Raw genomic sequence first — 18414 nt, 5'->3', positions numbered from 1 at the left:
GATGGTCTCCTCTCTTTAAGATGTTGGCGTTGGAGCAGTATCTGTGCCTGCTTCCCCCTGACCTCCAGCTCCCCTCAGAAGTCCCTGGGGAGGGGAGGGAAAGGAAACATGGGCCCCTCTCCACTCTTCCTTCTCCAGTTATGACCGATGAACAGCTCCAGAGACCTTCCAAGTCAGGAAGCCCAAATTGACTCTCACCATTCTCCCCATATCATGGAAGGGACCCAGGGTGCTAGGGTGGGAGGACAGGTGTGAAGGAGAGCAGGCTTCTCACCTGCCTCATCTGGCCCCCCAGACAGTACCTGGGGTCTCTTGGGGAGAAGTCGGGTAATTACAGCTCAGCTGGGATTCCACAAGTGGCAGATGGTAAATTCTTCCAAGGCAGGGGCTGCCCTCTGGGTAGTCCCCACCTTGGCACCTAGAGCAGAGCTTTCTGCACCTAGGAATATATAAATGGAGCTGGAGAAAATGTAGGGAAGGAAGGAAGAGGGGAAAGGATGAGAGGAATGGTAGAAAATATTATGTTCCACTCACTCTGAATTTTTTTAGCCTCTTAAGCAGATGTTCCTACCCAACCAAAAAAATCACCTTCAACAGCTTCCTGCTATGAAGCACCTTACTAGATTGGAAAAAAGATGCCCTGGCCTTGGGGAAATCACAGAAAGTTAGAGCTGGACCAGACCTTGGAGATCAATTAGTCCAACCCCCTCATTTTGCAGATGAGGAAACTGAGGCACAGAGCAAGGAAAGAACTTACCCAAGGTCACCCAGTTAGTGTTATAGCTCAAGACTTAAAGCCAGATGTTTTAACTCAGGAACCAGTGTTCTTTCTGCTCTAACCCACTACCTCCCTTGAACCTCCCTGTCTCTTCCAACCACCCTAGAGGGTGGAACAAGGAATCAAAATAGGGAGAGAGCTCTCCACTTAAAGTTATAGAAAGGAAACTCTCATTCTGATGTCCCCATGGTTCGAGCCCCTAGATTGGGACTGGTTTGGCCTTCCTCAAGGTCCTTGCTTCTGACAAGGCAGCTGCTTATTTTCTGATTGAAGCCTTACTTCCCCACTGAAAGGACTGATAGCCTCCTGGCAGTTTTGTGAATTTTGTTTTGTTATTATTTAACTACTGGCTTCAGCACAGTTTTGCAGTGGCATTTCCTTTAACACTGCCACGTATTATAATATTCCTTAATGTGTGCATTGCCTTCTTCCCTAGACTGTAAGATCCTTAAGGGCAGGACCTGTGTTTTCCTCTTCCTCATATCCCCCGTAGCGCTTAGCACAACAGTAAACTCACAGTGAGCACTAATAATAATAGCTTGCATTTATATAGCATTTTAAGGTTTGCGAAGCACTTTACATACACTATCTCACTTTAAAAAAAAAAACAACAACTCCACAGAATCATGGACTTTTAAAGGGACTTTCTAGGTTATCCTGTCCAATCTCTCATCCAATGCAGAAATCTCCTCTAGGAAAATCCCCAGCAGATAGTAATCTGTTTGGACGCTTCCAATGACGGGAAGCTCAGTGCCTCTTGAAACAAGCCTCTTTCATGGTGGAATAATCAGAGGACTGTTAGAAAGTTCTTAGATGGAATTGAAGTCTATCCCTATAACTTCTACCCACTAAACTTAGTCTTCTGCTCTAGAGTGACAGAAAACAAACATACTCCCTCCTCCACCCAATGGTCCTTTGTGCATTTAAACACTGTGACCATGTTCTCCCCATGTCCTTTCTTGCTTATTGAAGGAAAGGGGGAGAAAAGAGTGGAAGAGGGGTAGTAGGTGGGTAGGAGGAAAGGAAATAGGAAAGGCCAAAGGAAGATAGTAAAATTCCATATGAGCTGTAATCACTCCCCCACACTCCTTTTGGTATGTCCTAATTCCTGGTGTTTCTCACCCATGAAAAAGAAAGCATGGACCAACTAATAATAATAATATTAATACTAATAAGAGTAATAGTAATAAAAGCAATTTGGTGCTAGATGGAACTTCATGGGTTCCCACCTGTCTCCCCCTCTTTCATTCTGTCTGCTCACTCCAGGCTTCAGAAAAGCTGTGGCTTTGCACAGGGTGGGGAGGTGGGGGGAACATTGGAACTTCCAAGTTTTTCCCCACCCTGAGAAGAGACCCAGGAGAGAGCAGAAATGCTATTAATCCTCACAGCATCCTGTAGAGGTAGAGGGAGTGGGGGCTGGGATAGAGATTAGTTTCTCCCCCACTTTACAGATGGGGAAACTGAGGCACAGAAAAGGGACAGTGACTTGCTCAAAGCAGGTCAAGGGAGGAGGCAGGGGTTGGGGGCCTCTTGCCCCCAGTTTCCCAGTGAAGATTCTCTCTGAGCCAGAGCCCAGTCTCTGTCTCTCCAGGTGGGACCGGAGGAAGTTCAAGTACCATCTCATGGCCTGTGACGTTCCACCCTGGCTGGCACCATAGAGAACAGGCGGCAAGCTTTGGCCCTTGCCCAGCCTCCTGGGGCATGTGAGCCTCATCATTCCTCGAGTGCCAGCCAGAGCTCTCAGAGGAGCAGCTGAGAACACTTTGGCCAAGACCAGCTACTAATTATCTATGCTATTTATTTTATTTTATGTTTTACTTACTTTTATTTATGTATTTATTTTTGCATAGGGAGGCAGCGGTTAAATCGCCTCTTTGCCAGGAGGCAAGGAGCAGCAGAGGGGAGAACACAGAGCGTAGCAGTTGGGCTCTGGGGAATGCAGCAAGCTACGATAGCTGAAGGCCAGCTTCTCTCTAGCCTATGGGGAAACAGGGGAGGGAGCCCTGAAGCCAAGCCTCGGCTTCGCTGAGGGCCACCAGGAGCTTGGGATCCTTCCCTCAGGAGGGAGCTCCCTCTCTCTCCTCCCTTCCCCCCGACCGCCCACCGTGAACCCCAGCACAACAGGTGGGAGGCTCAGGTAGGGATCCTGAGGGATCCTGTCTGTTCCCACTGGATCCTTTCCTGTCCCCATCTCTCTCCCAGATGCCCCTCCTCCTTCCACCGCTCCGTACACTGTAAACATGATCAAAGCAAAAATAAAAAACAAAACAACACCAACACAAAGAACGAGAAGCCCCTCCCACCCCACCCCCCCAGACCTGGGTGAAGAAATCATCCTTTTCACTGTAAACAGGATTTGGCTTTTTTTTTTTTAACCTTTGTACCTTTTTTTTTTTCCTTCTCTCCTAAAGATGGGAAGATTAGGGCTGTCGTTGGTCAGTTTTGTCAGGCACCAAAACAAGGGACTTGATGAGAAATATTTGGTGCAAATTCGGTAATAGCAACATGTCCACCACAAGATGACTAGAGCACCACACACAACATTTTTTTCTTAAGCTAACATGCTCCGGTTGCCATCCACAGAAATAGCTAGAGACCCCTACATGGTTTCTACGTAGTCGAGAGGTATATATACAATCCTTCGAAGGACAGGATTGAGGGGCCAGACTATCCATCCAACTAGTACCTTCGAGATCACATCTAAATCCTCAGCAGCGTGGGCCCCCCCTTCCCGCCCCCCTGGCTGGGCAATGGCCCCTCCCCCACGCATGGCACGTGGGGCGGTGACCATTCGGGCTGGGTGGGACCTCCTTCCTATCCCTTTGACGCTGATACCACCGATTCCTCTTTCCGCAAAATGTGCTTGCAGGCTTTTCCTTTAAATCAAATGGCTCAGAAGGCAAAGTTTGGCTGCAAGGGCTATGGCCGTCGGGGGACCTGGTGAAGGAAAGTGGGGCATCTGCCAGGCGGACTGTCACCTCAGCTGTCGGCACCCAGTTGTGTTTCAATGTCCACTCGGCAGATGGGGCATTTCTTGCTCATGGCGAGCCACTGGTCGACGCACAGTTGGTGGAAGAGATGCATACACGGTAAACGCCTGGAAGAGACAGGCGTGAGTTAGCTCTGGGACTGATCGGAGGAAGAGGCACACGGGGCTAGCCTAGAGCCAAGGGAGGATGTGCTATAGTCGGAGACCCTCCTGGGGGACAGATAGAAGTTCATCCAAAAAAACAAAAACCACTTAGCAACTCTCCGTGGAAGCTAAGAAGGCTCAAGGTGGGCAGCTTGTTTCGGTTTTATCCTCGTCTTCCCAGAGCTTAGAACAGTGCCTTGCACGTAGCAGTTAGTAAACAAATGCTTGCTGAATTAAAGAGAAGATAGAAAGACCCTTGAGTTCGGAAACCCACCTCCTCCAGGATGGTTCTCCCCAGACTGACTGAATGGGAGGGGAAGTCTTTGTGCCAAGCTCACCAACTATCAAATTGCTCTCCCCCATTACACCTCCCCAAATGTGTGTATGTGTGTGTGCAGGAATGCACACTCGTGTGTACACACAGACTAGCTGAGTAAGAGATTTCTCCTAGTGACATGTACCACCTTTGATGACTAGCAGTCCTAAGAGTGGAGATCAGGGACCAAAGTGGTTCCCGACATACCTCACATCTTCTCCATCTTCAAGCATAGACAGACAAATCGTGCATTTTTCATCCGTGTCTGATTCCTCCCCATCTTCCTTCTTGCCTTTGCCTTCTTGGGGTCTTCGCTGTAAGAAAAAAACAGACAATATTAATTACCCAAGAGCAGGCCCAGTGGCTCTTGTGTTTTTTAAGTGAATTCCTTCCCTCCTCACCCACATTCCTTCCCTTGGATCAGGTGCGGTGTTCCCAGGAGCCTCCCACTCTATTCCCCTGGTTTCTTCTCTTATTTCCCTCCATGAATGCTACACGGCAAGGCCCAAAGAGTTTCCTCCAGTGAGACTCCAGCCCCTTTTAAGCCCTTCCTCAAAATGAGTTTCTTCTCCCAAAGTCTTCACCAGGCCTCTTACTTGGCCTGGAAGGAATTGAAGCCAAATGACTTCCTTCTGGGGCCCATATTGTTCTCAGCCCCACTTTTCCTTCCTCAATTTTAGAGTTGACCCAAATTAGCAGTGCTTAGCATAGTGCCTGGCACATAGTAGGTGCTTCATTGATCGGTGAGCAGAATATCATTTGGAGGAAGCTTTCACTGCTTCTCCAGAGAAGACTTAGTAGATAGTTCAGGCCAGGTGAGTGAGAGGATAACTTCATTTATTGTGGTCCCTAAGGCAGCTTTTGGGATAAGAGAGGTTAGAAAATCAGGAGCATTGGTGAATCATTTCTGGAGTTGTGGCTTATACATTATTATAAAGCTCTCTTAAATTGACCCTTTCTTTTTCATTTCCATTGACAACACCCTCATCACTTCACACTTGAATTGCTACAACAGCCTCTAAACTTGTTAATCAATTAATCCTTGTTCATCAAGCATGGGACCTGGGAAAGACTTTACTTTAGAAAGGCCAAGATCCCCCACTGCACCCTGGACCATCACCAGTCATCTTGACTTTTGTCTTGCCACTGGATTCTGATGACTCCAGAGGAGAGAAGTGAAGCTGATGACTTCCAGTAGCTCTGCCTCACTTAAATCCAATTCTCATGCAAGTCAAGACATCACCCATGATGTCATTGGTCCTCAATGAAGGATGAACAACAACAACATAGGAGACTGGGCCTAGAACTAGAAAGGACCTTAGATGTCATCTAGTCCAACTCCATGAGGAAACCAAAGCCCAAGGAGGTTGAGTAATTTGCCCAAGATTCCATAGGTGATAATAAGTACCAGAGCCAGAATTTGAACTCAGGACATCTGACTCCAGAGCCAGGGCTCTCTGCACTCTATCACTGCCTCATTCTCCCCATTAGGTTGTGAGCGCTTTGAGGGACAGAGCCTATCTTTTGCTTCTTTTTGTATCCCCAGCACTTAGCACAGTCCCTGGCACATAATAGGTGCTTAATAAATGTTTATTGAATGAATAAATGAACTTTTCTCTCATAACCATCATATATATACATATATATACATAACCATCATATATATGCATATATACACACATATATATGCATATATATACACACACACATATATTTACTCCAGGAAGGCTGGTCTCTTCACCATTTCCCAAACATACTCGTTTCATGTTTTATGACCCTTGTTTATGCTGCTCTCCCAACCTATATAATCCTCTTTCCCCATCCCTACCCCAGACTTCACTATGATTTCTAAATTCTGTCCATCCTTCAAGACCCACTTAAAGGCAACCTCCTCCTGCAGCCTTTTGTGAATACTCCATACTTGATTTGATATTCCCTCCTCTGAATTCCTCGAGCACGTATAGTTCTTAGCCCATTGTCTGGCACATAATTGTATGTTGCTCTCTATTATCGTCTCATTTTTTCACTTGTGTTGGTCTTGCTTCCCAGCTATCAGGGCCCTGAAGACAGGGATTGTCATAAGCTCATAGGATCCAGAACTGGAAGGGACCTTCCAGTCCAATCCTTTATTTCACAGATGAGGAAGCTGAGGCCAAGATACATTAAGTGACTTGGCCAAGGCCACACAGGTAGTAAGGAGCAGAGTAGAGCTTGTCCCCAGACCCTTCGACTCCAAAGCCAATGTTCTTTTCTACGGGTCATCTTCTCCATTTCGAATGTAAGCATTTTGAGAACAGGGCCTGTCTCATTGTTCCATTTGTATTCCTAGTGCTTAGCACAATCCTTGGCATGTAATTAAGACTTAATGAATGCTTTTCCATTCCATTTTCACTATTTCTCATTATATTTCTTTTCTTCCTCCAGCAGCTCTAAGCACAGAAGACTCAATATATTTTGTTGGACGTTAATTATTTGTAAATTAGCAGCACCTTAATGGGTTGGATCTGAGATCCTAAAGAACAGGGACCCTTTCTTATTCATCTTAGTATCCCCCATTGTGCCTAATACAGGGTTGAGAGACAACATTGATCGTAAACAAATATTTAATGATTGAATGAAAGATAGTAAGTTTCTATCACACTTTAAAATCTAGAAAGTTGTTCCCCAAAACAATCTTGTGAGCTCAAGAATCACAAGATCATAGATTTTGATCAGGAAGTGACCTCAGAGTCTTTCTAGTCTAAACCTCTCATTTATCAGATGAGGATTAAATGTTAAGAAGTTACATGTCTTGACTGAGGTCACAAAGCTAATGTCTGAAATGGGAATCCTATCAGAGCTCCAGAAGGTTTGGCCCATCCAAGGTGACTCAGCTAGTAAGTGGCAGCGCTGAGACTTGAACTCAGGACTTAGCTGTTAAATTACACAATGTGGTTGAATTTGATCAGCCCAACTCTCAAGTGAGGTACACTGATTGAACCACCAGATCCCAAAAGGAGCCAATAATCCCAAAATAATGGGCCAACATCAGCCTGGAGAAAGGTCTGTGATGAAGTGGCTCAGCATTTATCCTTGATCCTGTTCTGTTCAGCACTGTTCTCAGTGATTTGAGGAAAGCATAGTTGCCTTGCTTAGTAAATAGGCAGAAGACACAAAGCTCAGAAGGATAGCTAAGGATGATTGGATCCACAGCGGTCCCAACATCCTAGAGCAATGTGCCAAACCTAATGAGATGGATTTCAACAAGGATAAATAATAATAAAATGCTTTTAGGTTCACAACCTGTGTTTTTGCTACAACTACTCTATGTAATAGGTACAAGTATTATTATTTCTATTTTACAAATGAGGAATCTGATGTTTAGAAATTTTCACGGATTGAAAAAATATCAGCTACACAAATACAGCATTGGGGAGATGTGGCTTAAAATGGTTCATGTAAAAAAAGATGTAGGGATTTTAGTGGACTTTTAGTTCAATGGGAATGAACAGGACAACATGGCAACACGTTAATTTAACAAGTTAAAGTGACATTAGGCTGTAATGAGAGAGAGGGGAGGAGGAGGAGGAGGAGGAGAGAGGGGGAGAGAGAGACAGAGAGAGAGATGGATGAAGATAGTTGATAGTTGATACAGGTGATAGGTAGATAGAAATATAGAGAGGTAGGTAGAAGATAGAGATATGTGACTGATAGATGACAAATAAATAGATACATAGGTAGGTAGACAGGTAGATGTTTAATTAAGCACTCACTATAGAAGTATAGTATATGACATAAGGGAGGTTCTATTCCTACTGTACTTGGCACTGGTCAAACCATGCCTATGTTTGTTGTTCTGAGTGTCACATTTTAGGAAGGATACTGACACATTTCCAGAGGAGTTCAGTTTGAATTGTGACTAGAGACTATACCATATGAAAATGGGTTAAAGGAATTGGGACCATTTAGCCTAGAGAAAAGAAAAATTAGGAGTATGACAGTTGTCTTCAAGTATATGAAGGACCACCAGATAGAAGAGCGATTAGGTTTATTTTACTTGACCCTAAAAGGGAGAACTAAGAACAAAGGGTAGAAGTTTCAGAAAAGCAGATTTCAGATCCATAAAATGAAAAACTTCCTAAAATTTTCCAAAAGCAGAATTGGTTGCCTCAAAATGTAGTGAGCTCACCGTTAGTGGAAGTCATCAAGTGCAGACTAATTATTTATTCCCTGGGCATGCTGCAGAGAAGATTCTTTCTTCATACCCCGGCTTATCTTAATCACCTCTGAGGCCCCTTCCAACTCTAAGATTCTATAAACTCAGTTGTCCTTTCCCCATCTCCACATGAATGCTGTTCAGAGTAGAAAATATTCCAATTTTCTATCTTATTTAGAGATATTGAGGCTTTTAACAGAAAGCTGCTAATTGCCAATCAAGGGCAATTAAACAAGCTAGACTCATCTCTGGGAAGACCTCCATAATAAATAAAGTCTCCCTCAGGAGCCCCCTGCAACTGAACACCCATTTCTTCAGGAGAGGTAGCCACAAGAGCTACAATAAGAACAAGGGGAACTTGGAGGCAGGAGGAAATGCTCACCTGTGTCAGGAGATTGGAGAGCAGAAGAGTATGACATAAAAGAAGGGAAGAAGGATCCCTGCACTGAAATAATAGGTGCTTACTGAAAATGGGAGATAAAAGAAGTTGCATCATCTAAAGCAGATACAGGTATGGGGGTGTGTGTGTGTGTGTGTGTGTGTGTGTGTGTGTGTGTGTGTGTGTGTGTGTGTGTGTGTGTGTGTGAGAGAGAGAGAGAGAGAGAGAGAGAGGAGGGAGAGAATTCACAGTAAGGACCTAAGGACTAGTAATGATAGTTTGTGACTCCCTGCGGAAGAGGATTTATTGAGGTTACATTTATAATAGAAAGGTCTGCTGACTTCCCAGAGCATGGATATAGGACCTAAAGGGGAGCCTCCCAAAACCTGGTGACCACTACCCCACTTCTGATGATTCATGTGGGAACAAATGATATTGCCAGAAGGAATCTATAGATTATGAAGTTTGGGCCAGGAACTAAAGAGCTTAGAAATGCAAGTATTGTTTTTATCATTGCTTCTAATTGTAAGAAGGAGAGAAAGATGGGTGTAGGAAGTAGCAATTTCTGGGTAAGATGATGTCTGAGAACAGGATTTGGTTTCCAAACCATGGTATAAAATACAGGCAGGTTAAGATGCTGGCCAGGGATTGGAATACACCTAACAAAGACTTGTAAGAATATATTTTCTCGTAGCCTTAAACATCAACCAAGAAGGCTTTAAACTGAAAAGAAAGGAGTAAGAAAACTGCCTATGTAGCTCTGCAAAGTTAGATACCTTAAGCAGGGCATCTTAACTTAGGGTCTACAGACCCCTTTAAAGAATAGATTCTGGGGGGGGTCCATGAACTTGAATTGGGAAAATGTTTCTTTATTTCTGTATAAATGGTTTCTTTTGTAATCTTAGGGCTTCTACTTTATGCAGTTAAAAACCCTATTCTGAGAAGGGGTCCGTCGGCTTCACCAGACTGCCAAAGGGGTCCAGGGCACCAAAAAAAGGTTAAGAGAGGAGTTGAAGAGTGTAGCAGTCACGATGTAAGAAGAAAATAGTCACAGAGATGCTAAATAATTCAGAATGGCCAAAATATATTAAAGGATCCAGAGATAAAAACTCATGTTCTCAAATGTCCACACACAAATGCACAAAGCATGGGCATTAGGCAAGGAGAACTAGACTTCCTAAAGCAAGGAGGCATAGTATCCAAAGCATGAAATGTGATAGCTCTCCCCTGCTCTGCCCTAGCATCTAGAGTACTCAGTTATTGGTACCACATTTTGGGGAGGATATTAATAATTAGAGACCATCCCATAAAAGAATTAGTTGAAGAAACTAGAGGCATAATTTTGTTGTTGTTGTTGTCATCTTCAAATTTCAGTTGTGTCTGACTCATGACCCCATTTGGGGTTTTCTTGGCAAAGATGCTGGAGTGATTTGCCATTTCCTTCTCCAGCTCATTTTATAGAAGAAAAAACTGAGGCCAATGGGGTTAAGTCACTTTCCCAGGTACATACAACTATTAAGTGTCTGAGTCTTCCTGATTCTAAGCCCAGTGCTCTAAAGTAAACCTAAAGAGGTAGAGATTGAAGGTCACCCCAAGAATAAGCCTTGGAGCCAGGATCAGAGCTAGCTCTTCCAGCTAAAGCTTAGCTAGTCTAACTTCATTCAGTCTAGGACACAGCAGTCACCTGATGGGAAACTGCCTTGCCTTCCCTTGTCCAGGCCAGCTAGGTGTCCTCACATAGAAAACAAATGCCTGCTTCTCCACAATTCAAACAACCACACTCTGTGAGTAGGTTATTTAACTTCAATCTCTCCAAATTTAACCAAGGATGACCAATGTGAAGTATTGTTATACACATTTGTACATTTATACATACCCATCTTCATAAGGACATGCATATCTACTTAAATAGTCTTAGTTCTGAAGCTCCACCTTCTGCCAGGAGGGCTTTCCTGATCCGCTTAGCTGTTTGGGCTTTCCTCTCGAAGGTTATCATCAGTGAACTCTGAATGTGTCTTGTATAAACATATTTATTTTCATGTTGTAAGTAGAATGTAAGCTCCTTGAGGACAGGAACTGTGTTTGCTTTTCCTTTGTTTCCCCAGCATTAAGCATAGGGCCTTAAGTAAGCACTTAAGAAATACTTGTTGATTGGTTTATTGTTTATTATGGTCACTATTTGATGTAGTACTGAGGCCAAAATATTTGTCACCAAGAGGCTGACCTTCTGGTAATGAGCTTCTCTGCTCCTGATTCTCGGACAATAGACACAGTCTGTCACCTGAAGCCTTTCCAGCTTAGTGAATCTGCCAATGCTTGAGTTTTCCTGTCACAGCCATCAAGACCCCAGAAATATTCAGGCAAACACACCCTTGCCCTCATGTTTCTACAAGGGTCACCACCCTCTCTATCATCTCCATCAGACAATGAGTAAGGGCAATAAAGGTACCCTGTCCTCCCAGCTGATGAGTGGGGCCCCAGACTTTGGTTGCTTCTGCTATGTCTCACTAAGCGCGAGCTGGATCCAGCCCCACAGCCACTGCCATAGTAAACAGTCTTAAGAACCATCCTGCCCAGTTGATGTGTGGGAGAAGTCACTCACCTTCTTGTACTTGTGGGGGAAGGTGAACCTCTCAATGGTATTCTGTACAGCTCCTCGGCTCACACTGCCCAGTCTGTCCTCCAGCTGAAGTAGCTCCTGCAACAGAAACACACACACACATGCTCGCGTACACACATACACACAGTGAGCTGCTTGGTGGGACTATAATAAACATGCAGAAGAGACAACAGAAGAACGAACAGTTCTTGATTTGGATATCTGATTTGGATAAAATGCAATAAAAAAGATTCCCTTTTCTCTATATTTCTCCCCCTCCCCCTTTTTTTCCTTCTATCAATTAATCAACAAAAATTTATTAAGAACCTACTATGTGCCAGGTTCTGTGTTAGGTGCTGGAGATACAGATACAAAAAAAAAAAAAAAGAAGAAGAAAGAAAGAAAGAAAATAAGCCCTGCTCAGAAGAAACATTCTAGTAGAAGAGGCAACAAGTACATATATAAGTTACATATATATTACATACATATGCATACATATATTACACATATAACATATACATATACATAGCATCAATATAAAGAAAATAAACACAAGGCAGTTTAGGGAAAGGAAGAACTCCTAGCTAGAAGGATCCAGAAAGGTTTGTTGGAAAAGGTGACAGCTGATGCCTCAGCTGCATCTTAAGGGAGAGAGAGACTCTGAGGCAGAAGTAAAGAGGCAGTGGATTCCAGCCATGGAGGACAGCCAATACACAAGGCATAGAGACAAGAGATGGAGCGTCATGTGTGAGGGAAAGAAAAAAGGTCAGTTTGGCTGGGTTGCATACTAAGTACAAGATGGGGAACAGTCTAATTAGATTGGAAAGAAAGATTAGGGTCAAGTTGGGTATATATATTTTTAAAAACCAAAATAGAGGAATATATTTAAAATATATGTATTTATTATAAAATATATTTATATTTAACATTTTATATATTTTATTATAAAACCTATAGGTTTTATATATGTTATTATAAAATCTATATATTTTATATTTCATTATAAATATATTTTATTATAAAATCTACAGTTTTATGAAACATTTTTATATGTAAAAATAAAGATACAATTTAGCATATATATAATGTATAGATTTTGTAAATGTAATAGATTTTGTCATAAAATATATAGATTTTATATATTTTATCATAATATATAGATTTTATACATTTTATCAAAAATAGATTTTTTATATTTTATCATAAAATAGATTTTATAATAAATATATATTTTATATATTCTTATAAAATACATAGATTATATATAATATGTTGTGAAATATATAATACATTAAAATAAGATATATATTAAAGGCAAAATAGAGAATTCTATATAATATACTGTGGAGTCTATATTATGTATTATGATAAAATATATATTTAAAGGCAAAATAAAGAATAAGGATTTTATTCTTGAGGAGATAGGAAGCCGCCATAGGTTTTGTTACATTCTGACCTCAACGTTTAGACCGGGTGACCTGCCAGGATCTAGCCTGGTCTCAGAGTTCCTTGGTGGGTCACTGAGCTAGAGAGAACATACCTCGTAGCTTTCCCTCACGGCAGATGTATGTCTGTTTGGATTCAGTCCCTGAAGAGCAAGGAAGTGAAGCTGGGGATAAGGGTAATTTCTGATTTCATGGACGACCTGTGCCAGAGAAAATGCCATGAATATAAAAAAAGGGACTCGGGTCTCTACAACAGACCTAATTTCTGTACCTTCCCCCGCCCTCTAGCCCCTGGCTTTCAAGAATGTATAGTACTTCCTATCAGGTCAAACCCAAACTCCTCTGCGAGGCCTCCAAAGCCCTCCAAAACCTGGCTTCAATCTACTTATTCAGTCTTATTCCCCCCTCCTAACACACCTAATCCAGTTGGATCCTCTCATTGTCCCTAGAAAGATCATACTGCTCCCCAACTAGCAGAGAGGGCCTTCCTCTCTCCCTTTGGCATGTTCAAATCCTTCTCTTCTTCCCCCATCAAGGGCCAACTTGTGCCTCACCTGGTCCATGATCCCTTCCCTGGATACCCCAGCACACACTGGTCCCTTCCTCTAAATTACAAGGACCCTTGGCATCTACACCATACAATCCAGCTTTTGACTCTATACTATCTCATTTAGTGCTCCCGATGTTTTATGTGTGCATACATTGTCCCTTCAATAAGACTACAAACTTCTTGGAATTGCTAGAGACCTCTCTTTTGTCTTTCCTATGTAGTATTAATAACAACTCACATTTACCTAGCTCTTTCAGGCTTACAAAGCCAATACTGTTATGCCTATTCTAGAATCTCAGAGAGATGCAATCACCTACTCGGGTTCATACAGTCTCAGAGCCAGACCCTGAATTCAGGTCATCAGACTCTAAAACCAGTGCTCCTTCCATGACATCACACTTCCTTTTCCTCACTCACCAAGGGCCAGCCCCAGAGACATGAATAAATGAATTCCTTTCAGTCTTAAAGAGTACTTTCAAATATTTGCAAAGGACTCACATCTTTACCCTTTCTTCTCTGGGTAAGCGGGGCAGTTACCATTATTCCCATTTTAGAGATGGAGAAAACCGAGACCAAGAGGAGTCTTGGGAAAATAATACAGTGAATTAGCCTAGGGAATCAGGACTAGAACTCAACTTGCCTGTTTGTCTCTCTAACTAGAAGCTTTTTCAGCAGACCATATTACAACATCTGCTTCTCCACCCGCTGCTTTCCCCTTCCAAACTGTCTTGTTTTGCCCAGTGTGGCCTCATTGTTAGGTTGGTTCCTTCTCCTTGATGGGAGTTAGGGAGAGGGAAAAGGGAAGGGAGGTACTCCTAGAGGGACAAGTGGTCGACTTGTAATTTTGATGAGCTCCTGGCAGGCACCACAGGAAAGCGTTTTCCCGGCAGAGCCCTTTCACTTACCATCTGCGTGGAGGAAGAGTTTCTGGGAAAGTGGTGCATTCGAGGCGTCGCTAGGTAATGCTGATAGTGCTGAGGGATGGGCCGAACCTGGAACTGAGCGTGGCTTAAACCAGCATCCACACTGAGATCCCTGTAAGGGTAGCAATGGGGAATGGTGATCCATCCACAATGAGCAACTTCACTTTGGGGGACTCAGAGACACATCCCTACAGAAGCATACACACACTCGATTCCCACATTCCCTGCAAACCCACAGGGTTGGTTCACTCTATCTACTGAGTTACACTCTAACTCTTGATGCCCTAAAGGGGACAATCAATCAACAAGCATTTATTAAACACCTACTGTGTGTCAGGTACTGTGATGGAGATACAAGTACAAAGAATGAAACAATATCTACCTGCAATGAGCTTACATTCTAATGGAGGCAATAACAAGTACACACATGTATACATATATACGGTATAAATAGAAAATTAATAAATACAAATATATACAAAGTAATTAAACACAAGTAGTTTGGGAGAGGAGGGGCTTGTAATAGGCAGGGACCAGGAAAGTTTTCAAGAAGATGGTGCTTGGGTTGTATCATACGGAAAGAAAGGGACCCTGCAAGGTAGACATAAGAAGGGAGGGCATTCTAGGCATGGGGACCAATGCAAAGGTTCAGAAATGGATTGTTGCATGTGAGGAGCAGAGAGAAAGTCAGTTAGATTATATCACAGGGTGTAGGAGGGGTCATAATATCCAATAAGGCTTGAAAGATAGGTTGGGGCAAGGTGGTATAGGGCTTTAAAAGCTAAATGGAGATAAAGTACATTCTTCCACCAAGGGTTGGTCTATTTTTTTGTTGTGGGGCAGAGGGTTAAATGGGGAAGGAACAAGGAGAAGGGTAAAACTGTCTTCTATGGGTATTAGGGGAGATCTGGGACCTCTCATCTGTTTTTCCTATATAATCGTAATATAATAATAATTCACATTTTTATAGCTCCTTAAGACTTACAAAGCAAATATTATTACCCTCATTTTAAAGAAGAGGGAACAGAGTCTCAGAAAGATGCAGTCACCTGCTTGGGTTCATACAGATAATATCAGAGCCAAACCTTGAATTCAGGTTTTCAGACTCTAAGATCAGTGCTCTTTCCACTACACTACACTCCCCTTTCCCACTCACCAAGGACCAGTCTAGTTTCCAGCCCAGCCCCAGAAACAAGAACAAGTGAATTTCTTTCATTCTTAGAGAATACTTTCAAATACTTCCAAAGTACTTACATCTTTACCCTATCTTCTCTGGGTAAGAGGGCGGTTACCATTATTCCCATTTTAAAGAGAGAGAAAACTAAGACCTAGAGAGGTTGTGACCTTGTTGAAAAAAATCATTCTGTGAGTGAGCCTAGGGAATGAGGACTGGAACTCAACTTGCCTACTTTTGTCTCAAACTAGAGCCCTTTCCAAAAGACCATAGTACATCATCTGCTCTCCTTTATATGTTGGACTGGTACACCTCTTTTGGAGCTATACACATGCTCTAGTCTTTTGGGGATGGTTATATGCCTTTCTGGATGTCCAAAGGAGAGGGAACACTAGAAAAAGTTTCTAAAGCTGATCAATGGAACTTTGCTTTTATAGGCTTTAGAGGAGGAAGGCCCTTGCAGTCAGAGTTCATCCCCCTGAGCCTCAGGCAACCAATCATTGGAAGACAATGACTGGCTCCAGTCCCTGGGAGCCAGTAAGATGAGCTCACCATGTCACTCAGTGTCAAGAACGAGCCAGTGCACATGCCCAGCTCCATTGGAAGTATCCTGATCCAGCAAACCAGGGAGTCTCCTGATTCCCCATGCTGCATATGTAAGTGCCTGGCCCCCTCTTTCACCTTTACTTCCACCTTTATAACTCATATTGATTTGACTTAATCATAGAAGTAGTCTTAGAAGTCATCTAGTCCAATGTCTTCACTCTGCAGAGATGAAAACAGAACTTCAGGGCTGGAAAGTGACTAGCTTAAGGTCCTACATCTCATGAGTGACATAGCCAGGTTTCCCAGTTCACAATTAAGTCTTCAATCCATTGCACCAAGGTGCACCTCCAACAGTGACCCTTGTAAGCTATGATGAAGAATGAGGTATGTCTGCAGCGAAGAGGTGCATTTGCACTGAGATACCTACAGCCTCCTCCTGCTTGCTCAGTTTTGTTAAGCAAAGTTACTCCTGCTAGACATGGTCAGCTGGAGCTCAAGGTATATCTGTTGCTACACAGTAGAGAAAAGCTACCTAAGCTTCACTGTGACCAGACCTCCTAAACATGGTGTCATTAGCACCTCTTGCTATAGACGTCACAAAGCTGACTGGACAATAGAGAAGGAGATGAAGTCCAGTGGTTGGCTCAGCATCCAGGCTGGCACTCAGTCTCCATAGTCACTCTTCTCTCCATTGATTTCTAGTCAGTCACACTTCAGGTTTGATGATCTCATCAATCATGATATCATCATGTCAATCAACGATTGAAGCATTCTCCCAGTCCTACCTCTACTGCCAAGGCTTATTTTGGAAAGAAAAAAAGGGATAGTCTCATACAAAGACATTGAGGTAAGCCTCACCTTCCATTCTCATGCCTTCCTTGGCCCCTTCCCAGACCCCAGTTCTGAAAGATGTGCCTGCCCAAGGTTCAGGGACATTTATCAAGCACAGCAGAGTGGAAAGCACACTGGATTTGAGGTTGGGAAACTTGGGATCAAATCCCAGTTTTGCTACCTATATGATATCAGATAACTCACTTAACCTCTCTGGATCTCAGTTTCGTCATTGGTAAAATGAAGACACAGAACCTAATGGCTGAATTACCCTGTGTCAGTGGGTTTATAAGAAAATCTCCTCTTCCTGTCTGGCACAGTGATATCACCATAGAATGAGGCCCAGAAAGGTGAGCTGACTTGAAGTACACATAACTACTAAATATCTGATGCAGAATTTGAACCTAGGTCCTTTGCACACCTCCCCCTGTACCCACACACTGTAAGTATACAATATCTTGAGCCTCCTTCTTTGTCCTTTCAAATACTACTCTCAGAAGTTATTCTGGTATCATTTCATATCATAGAATATAAGGATGGAAGGAACCTTAGAAATAATCTAGTCAATCTCATTTGTCAGATGAGGAAACTTGAGACCTAGACAGGGAAAATGACTTGTCCATTGTCACCCAGGTAGGTAGTAGATGGTAAGTCTGGGATTTGAACTCAAGTCTTCTGACTCCAAATCCATTGTTTTTTCTAGTATACCACTGTGCTTTCCCCCTTAGAGTGAATGAAAATTGCAGTCTCCTCCTTTCTTTCCAGCTCCTATGGAGAGGTATGCATACCCTACCTCTCCACTGCCAGGCGCAGGTAACAACCTCAGTTCCTTAAGAGATGAAGCAGGTTTACTTTTTAAATCTAATCTCTAATTGGGATGAAAAGCAATATCCCCTGGCAATGGAATTTCAGGCATCCATGAGTCAATTGGGGGGGGGGGGGCATGGCGCAGGATTTTCTCATGACCCCCCCAATTCCGAAATCACACAAAAGAACCTGGTGCCTATGAGACCAGACGAACAAGACGCAAAGTATTTGCTTCCAACAAATATGTCCCGCGTTCCACATCCTCTGTACCCTAACCTAGGAAAAACAAAGCACCACAGCTGGGATTAGGGACTATAATGTCTGGGGCAGGTACCACAAAGTAATCAGTCAGATACTCAACACACACACACACACACACATTGAACATGCCAGAACAAAAGCAGAACCAGTCCTGCTCTCAAGGAGCTTCTATTCTTCTTGTGTGTGCTTTTTTAAATGATATTTTATTCCCTGCATCCCCCCCCCCAATTACGTATTAAAACAGTTTTTAACATTTGGGTTTTTTTTTTTTTAGTTTTGAGTTCCAAATCCTATCCCTCCCTCTTTCCCTCCTCTGTCCCCTCCCTGAGACAGTAAGCAATCCAATGTAGATTATATATACGCAATCATGTAAAACATTTTGTTTTGTACAAGAAGATTTGAACAAAAAGGAAGGAAGGAAGGAAGGAAAGAAGGAAGGAAGGAAGGAAGGAAGGAAGGAAGGAAGGAAGGAAGGAA

At 43.0% G+C, this 18414-nt stretch overlaps 1 protein-coding gene across 2 annotated transcripts in view; it reads right to left on the bottom strand.

Moving 5' to 3' along the window:
- Positions 1-3757: 3757 nt before the first annotated feature.
- RNF165 (ring finger protein 165) overlaps positions 3758-18414 on the bottom strand; it is a 159344-nt gene continuing 144687 nt past the window's right edge. For both annotated transcript variants that reach the window (XM_027868775.1, XM_027868776.1), the window contains 5 exons: positions 14301-14430; positions 12941-13045; positions 11404-11499; positions 4435-4541; positions 3758-3875 (listed from right to left, as the gene is read on the bottom strand). In XM_027868775.1, the coding sequence (XP_027724576.1) occupies positions 3758-3875; positions 4435-4541; positions 11404-11499; positions 12941-13045; positions 14301-14430 (556 nt within the window). The remainder of the gene's footprint in view (positions 3876-4434; positions 4542-11403; positions 11500-12940; positions 13046-14300; positions 14431-18414) is intronic.

The sequence above is a fragment of the Vombatus ursinus genome, unplaced genomic scaffold, assembly GCF_900497805.2.
Source record: "Vombatus ursinus unplaced genomic scaffold, bare-nosed wombat genome assembly UNPS02014791.1, whole genome shotgun sequence".
NCBI classification, from domain to species: Eukaryota; Metazoa; Chordata; class Mammalia; order Diprotodontia; family Vombatidae; genus Vombatus; species Vombatus ursinus.
The sequence above is the reverse complement of the archived record's forward strand: the minus strand, read 5'-3'. Positions and strand labels throughout refer to the sequence as shown.